Source organism: Nothoprocta perdicaria, unplaced genomic scaffold, assembly GCF_003342845.1.
Source record: "Nothoprocta perdicaria isolate Ctin4 unplaced genomic scaffold, notPer1 scaffold_538, whole genome shotgun sequence".
Lineage (NCBI taxonomy): Eukaryota > Metazoa > Chordata > Aves > Tinamiformes > Tinamidae > Nothoprocta > Nothoprocta perdicaria.
In genome coordinates, this window is record NW_020455797.1 from 4,258 (window position 1) to 12,734 (window position 8,477).

Below are 8,477 nucleotides of genomic sequence, written 5' to 3' on the forward strand. Positions count from 1 at the left end.
CACCAGTAGAGATTAAGGGTTGACCTGCTGGAGAGCAGCCCCGCAGAGGGGACCTTGGCATCATGGTGGATGACAAGATGACCATGAGGCAGCGGTGTGCCCTAACGGCCAAGAAGGCCAACGGGATCCTGGGGTGCATTAAGAGTATCTCCAGCAGGTCGAGAGAGGTGATCGTCCCCCTATATACAGCCCTGGTAAGGCCACATCTGGAGTACTGTGTCCAGTCCTGAGCTCTCCAGTACAAGACGGATGTGGAGCTACTGGAGAGAGTCCAGTGCAGGGCTACGAGGATGATCGGGGGCTGGAACATCTGCCCTATGAACAAAGGCTGAAGGAGCTGGGCCTGTTCAGCCTGGAGAAGAGAAGGCTGAGGGGGGACCTGATCAGTGTGTATGAACATCTCAAGGGAGGCAATGAGGAGAAGGGGGCGGCCTCTTTTCAGTGGTGGACAGTGATAGGATTAGAGGAAACAGCCACAAACTGAGGCACCAAAAGTTCCACAGGAACTTGAGAAAATACTTCTTGACAGTGAGGGTGACAGAGAGCTGGAACAGGCTGCCCAGAGAGGTTGTGGAGTCTCCTTTGGAGACCTTTAAAACACGCTTGGATGCAGCCCTGTGCCATGTGCTCTAGGTGACCCTGCATGAGCAGGGGGGTTGGACTAGATGACCTCTGAGGTCTCTTCCAACCTTAAGCATTCTATGATTCTAAGAGAGAATGTGTTGTGTGAGAACAGAAGTAGTAGAGGAAGTCCGGATTCAGCACACTGGCAAAGGAGCAAATGTCTGCAGTTCTGCTCTGGAGAAAGAATAAATTCCTGCAGTGTGAGCATAGGCAAAAGAACGAATGTGCCTAAGTTATGCACTAGAGAAGGAGCTTACATTAGCAGTCTGCACACTGTTGAAAGAGCAAACATTCATGTTCTGTCAAATATAAATGGAGCAAAAGTCTGCGGACTGCACTCTGAAAAGCAGCAAAGATCTGTGTCCTGAGGACTTGAGAAATGCGAATAAGCGTGCTATGTACTTTCCAGAAGGGAAGAGTGAATCTCTGGCGTGTGTGGAGTGAATGTCTATGAATTCTACTGTGGAGAAGGAGAGAATGTGTGTTGTGTGAGAACAGGAGAAGCAGCCCATGTCCGGATTCAGCACACTGGGAAAGGAAAGAATGTCTTTGGCCTCTGCTCTGGGGAAGGAATAAATGCCTGTAGCGTGGGCACAAGAGGAGTGAATGTCTCTATTTAGAGCACTGGAAAAAGAGACAGCATGCTTCTGCTTTCATGAAGCAGCTTATTTTGGTTTCCTACTAACTCGTGAAAGAGCAAACAACCATGTCCTGGGGATTATAAACAGAACAAATATCTGAGAAGATTCTGATGAAGGATTACAGACTTGGGTCCTGAGGACTGGAGAAAGAAAGAAGGTAGGATTGAATCTCAAAGGTGTGCACATTAGAGACGAAGTGAATGTCCATGTGCTTTGCCTTGCAGGGCAAATCTCTGTGACTTCTGCTCTGGAGATGGAGTAAATGTCTGTGGTGTCAGTAAGAAGTAGCAGCAAATGTCTAATTTCAGGACACTGGGAAAGAAGCACATGTCCAAGTCTTCTGCTCTGGAGAAGGAGTGAATGTCTGTGGTGTAGTTGCAAAAGTCCAAATTCAGCACACTGGGGAAGAAACAAATGTCTGTGGCTTCTGTCCTGGAGATCACCACACTGCCAAGCATCATATAGACACACCAGGAAGGTAAGTCAAGGCTAGTGGGGCTCAGTGACTGCCCTGTTGCTTACCACTGCTGAGAAAGAGGCTCTTGCTGAGAAGCCACAAGGCTTGCTCTGGGGACTACTCTGACCAAAGACCAGCATGGATGAACACAAGTCTCTAAAAACAAAAACGAAGCACATAGAACGCAGCAGCCACATGGTAGAAGGGCATTAGGAAAGCTAAAGCTCAACTAAAGTTGAGACTAGCAAGGGAGGTGAAGGGCAACACTAAGCAGTTCTGTAAGAACATCCATTGCAAAAGTAGAGAGAGTGCAAATTGACTCTAATGGGAGTGAGGGAACCTAATCACAAGGAACAGAAGAAAATTTAAGGTACTTACGTGTTTTGTTTCAGTTTTCTCTAGGAGTGCTTGCTCTCAGACCTCACAGGTCCTCAACTCTCTTAGCAAAGCAGTATCCACAGTTGGGGACGATAGATTTAGGGACCCCTTAAGACAACTGGTTATATCTAAGTCTATGGTACTAGATGAGATTCCTCTAAGGATGCTGAAAGAGCCAAATGATATAATTGCACAGCCCCTCTCAGGCATCTATGAAAGGGTATGGCAGACATTGTCAAGAGTTAGAAGAAGCAGAATCCAGGAATTTAGAGGTCCATCTGCCTCACTCAGTCCTTGGGAAAGTTATGGAATGAAGAAAGTGACTGAGAGCTCCCAGCGTAAGAGCAGAGAGCCTGGTCTGGGTATAGATACCACACAAGTTTGACAACTGATTTCTTGGATAAATTTTTCTGGGTCACATCCCCTCCCTCAAGGATGTCCTGCTCTCACTTTGCACCTGAAGACACAATAGAGGACACACAGACTAGTGCTACAAGAAAACTATTTATTTTATAAACAACTTTTTCAACCTTTGTTCCTTTTTTTTTTTTCTGCAAAGATAAAGTAACATTTAAGCAGTTTCTGGGCACTTGTGTATTCCATGTATTTATACATTGAAAACAGCTCTGCAAACTTGCGCCATTCACAGTGGTCCTTCCAGCTTTACAGGATAGAAAGCAAAAACAACAAAATATGAAGTAAAAAAATGCTGGAGCACAAAACTGTCTCTTCAGCTAAACACGTGCACTGAGCTATGTGAATCAATAAGCTATGTGTTATTTCAAAGCAGCCCTCACCAGCTCCAGTGGTGAGGTTTTGCTTGAGTGTAAACACATCGCTTTACAGTGTTTCTTGCCACTAACTGGGTTTGAGAGTACCCTGACAGGACATGTGCCACTGCAATGGCCCTTGTGCCCTTGCAGACAGGATCCCAGAGAACACTTAACAGTCCTTTAACAGGCATCAAGTAGTCCTCAATTTGGAGCTGGGCTTTTTCTAGTTCAGTTAGATGACTGTATCTATGGATAGAAAGGCCCTTCAGGGTCAAGGGAGAAAGGAAATGAAATGGACTTCTGAGAGGTGACCAGAGTAACACAGCTCACATATCCAAAGCAATGCCTTCGCATGTTAAATCAGTCAGTAAGCAAGCAGTCCCCAAAGGAAATGTCTTCACTCTATCCGAGAACTCCCCTCAGTCTTTGAGAAGACATCCAAATACAAGCAGGGTGAGACAACCTCAATTCAGGGGTCTGGGCTGGCCAGCCTGAGGACAGCCCAGTTCTAGTCATAGACATCATCATCATCAAAGTAGGAATCATGATCAAGGTTATCTGACTCATTGTCAAACAGAAAATTGTCTTCATCAAGGTCGTCGTCATCATCATAGTCTTCCTGCCACTGTGGTTCACATTCCTCATCTTCATCCTCCTCTTCGTCTGTGTCAGGGGAGTCAGGTAAGACAACATGCCTTGGCCTATTCAGGAGGAGAGCATCAAAAAACAGGCCTTTCCCATTCCTAAACTGCAAGAAACAACGGTGGTCTAGTACCATAGAAACCTCACCCTCCCACCACTATAATTTCTCAAACTCCCCAGTCAAAGGCATGCCTGAGAAGAATGGCAGCTGCCCAAGGGGATCAGGCACAGTGGAACAGGAGACACACCAGTTGCCTTCCTTGGCTTCCTTGGTTTAAATCAGATACAGAATACACAGAAATGTTTCATCTGTTTTTAACTCTTAACCTTTCGGACACACAGAACTCTGCTGGCTCAGTGCTCTAGGACAGGATCAACAAATGACACAAGACGGTCACAGAGCAAAATTACCTCTCAAATCTGAGTTACCTTGTAATGGTGTCACCTCTTCCCCATTTCCTCCCTAACATGTTTTATATCACTGCATGCATGTTTTTATTCTTCTTGTTCTCATTTAGACACTGTCACATTTCTCCAAAGAAAGGGTGGGCCACTGCCTGCAGGAATCCAATACAGTCAGAGCAGAGTGTCTGTCCTCCATCCCTCTGTCACTGGCAGACCCAACTTTCTTCAATTATAATCACAAACTAGGCAGAGGTTTCACTTCCCTAACTGTACCGCTATGTCACTTACATTATAATATCGAACCTGAACACAGGAGGATGCAGGTAACTGGTTTTTAATATTTAACTCTTTGGCATATTAGTTATCATAAAATAAAAACTCTGCTTACCCGTTTTTCTTCATCTCTTACCACCTTTCCTTTAAGGAAACTCACCCTATAAAATCAGGGGCTTCTGCGGGCACATTTGAAATTTTCATCTTACTCTGACCAGAATCTGTCAAAGCCTGGAGTCCAACACAGAAATCCTGCCAGGGTGGAAGAAGAGCCAGAACAGAGTGGCAACATTGGATTTGGGGTACACTTGCTGCTGCAAAGCCCTCTCCTGCACACACAGATACTCAGGGCCCATACAGCATCTCAGAGTCTGTCCTCTTCATTGAGGAAGCTTCTTTTTAGGCTTGCCAACATCAAACCCCAAGATGAAACCACACCTGGACAAAACAAGCTACCAATATGAACGTGAACTTCACCTGTGTGGAGTGCCAGAGAATCGCAAAGAGACGCTCTTGGATGCGGTGCAATAATTCCAAGCCAGTGCTCAGATGCTCTGCTTTCAGGAGCTGCAGAGAGGAGGCCAGATCCTGACTCTGCAGCAGTGTTTCCTCTGAAATTCAAGGACAGCAAAGTCATACCCCTCCTCACGCTCATAAGCGGAAACCAAGTCCCTTAGCTCTGACTACAAAGCCCGAGTCACAACTATTTAGGTTCCTTGCGCACATATTCCGTTCAGGAGGGATCACGTTGAAGACCCTCCTTTCGGCATAAAATCACTGCCTGAAGCCAAATTGCTGCAGTGGACTCCCCAGAAATGACACCATGGAGCCAGGTATAGGCTAGAAGACATGAGCTAGCACCTACTCAGTGTTCATGTGCATCCTGTTGCCTCACTACAGTTACCCCACCTCTTCAACCAGACAGGAGGGACTGTCAGCTTCTACACAGAGAGGCTGTGGCTCTTACCCAGTAGGATCTGCAGAGTATTGGTGTGCAGCTCCAAGCTCTCAATCTGCTCTTCCATGATGTCCACCCTCTCGGTGTCCTGGCTGTAGTAGCTGTACACACAGGAGTAGGCCAACACCTGAAGCAGCGCAGAAGACACTCTAAGCATCCTCTTTCAGCTTTTGAGTGGGCAAGGGAAGTAGCTGAGAGCAGCATCAAAAGAATTTAGGGAGCATCAGTGACTGAGAGAAGCCTGGTCTATGGCAGTTTGAGGAAGTGACAACACTCTACTATCACATACGACTCCTGAAGCCCTCCAAGCCCACAGCAGGAACACAACCAACTGCTTCTATTTAAAGAAATGACTCCAGGAATGCCACCAGGAGCAGCAAGCAAAGGTGAGGTGCATCTTGGCAAAGGCAGGTGCTACCCTAATGAGAAGACGAAAGAGGGTCAGCCACCCCCAATCCATGTAGTGTGCATCTCTCCCAACATCAAACCTGCCCACACAAGCAAGATGTGCATTACAAAGGTGCATCCTCCTGCCTCCTTCTATGTTTTGAGAGGCAGCAAGATGTTGCAGGGCTATCCTGGCCCAGGCTTACTGCATGCACCAAGTGGCTGCACAGCTAATCATTCATAATGGGCTGTCAAGACCTGCACAGGTAATTCAGTGCTCCCATGACATCCAGGACTCATGAAGTGGAGAGAGAAAAAAAAAAAAAGTAAAGATCATAAAATGAGCATCAAGAGGGACTCCTTAGCTGTGACAAAATCCGAGGAGAGCTTTCTAAAGGTACCTGCCACCATTGAAACTTTTCAACATTGCAGTGGGTCTAACCCACTTCACAAAAAAAAGTAAGGTTATCCCTGTGCTGATTCCATAGACTTTACACGAGGGAGGCTCCAGTAAGACCTGGAGCTCACCCAACTGTGAGGAACATGGCAGAGAGAGCCCAGCTCAGGAGGACAGCAGGGAAAAGCAGACAATGGGCCTTTATTCTCCCTCGCTGCTATTTCTGTCACACCTTGCTAGTTCAGAGCAAGGTCTTCCTAGTAGCACCTACTTACTTTAGGAAGGCATATAGCACACCAACAGAATAAAGGCTAAACATTATCTGTAGATAACCATCCTTACCTTCCGCGCCTGTTCCAACACTTTGCAGGCATTGAGAACAAAGGTCAAAGTTCGAATTGCTGTCATCTCGCTGATGGAAGAAACACGGTTCTTCAGACTCACGGCCAACTCCTGCAACAATAACCACGGGTGAGAAAAGATCATTTGCAATGCTAGGAGGTTTGAAATACAGCATGTGTAACACAGGTAATCGCTAAGCACCTTAAAGCACCACCCCAGAAGACGCAGACAGGAGACACAGCCACAACATCTGTAACGTGCTTCTGTGTGTTCTTTACTTCAATCTTTTGCAGAATCAGAGCTCTAAACAGAGTACATTCTGCACAGTCTTCTTTAGTGTCTGCAACTGTCTCCCACTGCTGCACCAGTGTGAGCAGGCAGACCCCAGGAGCCTGGGCTGCGCTTGGCTCCCATAACAGAATAGAACAGGTCAAAAGTTTTATCGTAGGCCAGAACAAGGGTGATGTGCCCAGGCATCCCCATATGCATCTGGCAGACGGTGGGTGTGTTCTTACCCTTGCCTGATGGTGAAAGGTGCATCGCTCATTGTAATCTTGGAAACGTTTCTCCTGCCGAGCTGCTTTGCTCACCTGAATGGAAAGAGGAAAGTTACCTGTAACAAGTCCTCTCAGCTGCCAGGATCATCTGAGAGAAGGCTACACAAAGAGATCTTAACATGGCTGGCAAGATCACAGGCAGACAAACCAAGTAAAATCCACCTCAGGGGGCTCAAGTGGAGATCCTCACTCTATGCCTGAGAAGCTAGGTGAATCTGAGCACAAACATGAACCGCTGGGGTCCAGCAAACCACTCACCATAGCAGAGCAGTTGTAATAATCCTTATGGGTTGGCCTCCAGGGCTTGAGGCAATGCCAGCAGAAGCCATGATTACATTTGGCACACGTCATACTGCGCAGTGTGTGGTGGGGGGGAAGAACAGAAACCACCATTCAGTCCCAACAGCCACTTGCAAACAGTTGCCCTCAGCACTCCCCTGCGACACAGGGCTGGAATAAGCCAGCCCAGCAACCCCCACTCACTTGTACTACCCACCACCACATACGCTTTTTAAAACCTTTGTCTGGAAGCAAACAAAGGAGACAAACAGAACACTGTGTGTCCAAAAACGAGCAGGGATACCTGGCAGCACACCTGACAATACAGATCTACCAGGCACTGACGGGTGAGCTAAGCCTTGCCAGAGTTTGCAGCAAATCCACATGAACATCTCACCTCCTCCCTCAGCAGTGCAGCACTACACCACACAGCCCTGGGGACAAATGCAGTCTTAAGGCCATAAAAAGCACAACTGGGCACTTAGTGCTGAGCCACCTCAAGACAGAAACTGTTCTCTTGATGGCAGTTCGGGAGCCCTTGCCTTAAAGCTGGAGGGTGCTGGAGGTGCCTCCCTGGCCAAGGAAAGAGCTGCCCTAGACCCAACCCAATTTAAAACACATGCAGCTAATTAAAAAAAAAAATTATTGAAAGTTAGAGAAAGAAGAGAGAAAACAACAGCAGCAACATCAAAAAGTGCCTAGATGCCCACCACTAGCAGTTTGGTATGATCACTTATTCCTCTAGAGTTATTATCAGAATGTGCTATGTCTCTCCCCCTCAACAGCCAAAAAAAAAAAAAGCACACCTTCCTGCTCCCAGTACCAAACAAGAGTGGATACTCACTGCAGACAACCCTCGTTTTTCTCTATCTGAGCCTGGCAGCTTGGGCAGTGTTTGGAAATGAGTTTAGCCAGGTGTTTGCTTTGGGCTTCACTTGTCATTCCCTCGTAGTAGCCATCATCGTCCACCCACTGAGACATGTGGTTGCAGCTAGCAGGGTAATGTGCCTGAAAGAGCGAGCCACTCAGACTCACACAAACAGATATGTGCTGAACTCAAGGCAGCAATGCCCTTAAGACTTGGCTCAGCCTCACCTCTGGGAAACTGCAGCTAAAACAAGATATCCAGGAGCACTTGGAACAGGCTTCCCCATAGCCAAGCCCATCCTTACAAAGGATCTGATCGCAGCCTTGGGGGTTGGTGCACCATGTCAGGTTGGAGCAACATTCAACGTAGCCTCTGAGAACGGCTTTTTCATACTGCAAAGAGAAACCAGGGAAAGGATTTAAGGAGGAGAAGCACTATGGCTAGACCTTGCAACTGGGTCTACTACTTTTGGGACCTGCAGCTAATTCATTAACTG

General features: G+C 47.1%; 1 protein-coding gene across 1 annotated transcript in view; it reads right to left on the reverse strand.

Annotated features, from left to right (window-relative positions):
- Positions 1–2,896: 2,896 nt before the first annotated feature.
- The window catches only part of CUL9 (cullin 9), a 31,122-nt gene continuing 25,541 nt past the window's right edge, over positions 2,897–8,477 (reverse strand). Inside the window, exons 34-42 of the mRNA XM_026048368.1 lie at positions 8,209–8,373; positions 7,958–8,121; positions 7,093–7,186; positions 6,793–6,867; positions 6,278–6,388; positions 5,161–5,278; positions 4,671–4,804; positions 4,354–4,445; positions 2,897–3,574 (exon numbers count right to left, since the gene is read on the reverse strand). Coding sequence (XP_025904153.1) covers positions 3,382–3,574; positions 4,354–4,445; positions 4,671–4,804; positions 5,161–5,278; positions 6,278–6,388; positions 6,793–6,867; positions 7,093–7,186; positions 7,958–8,121; positions 8,209–8,373 — 1,146 coding nt within the window. The 3' untranslated portion in view covers positions 2,897–3,381. The remainder of the gene's footprint in view (positions 3,575–4,353; positions 4,446–4,670; positions 4,805–5,160; positions 5,279–6,277; positions 6,389–6,792; positions 6,868–7,092; positions 7,187–7,957; positions 8,122–8,208; positions 8,374–8,477) is intronic.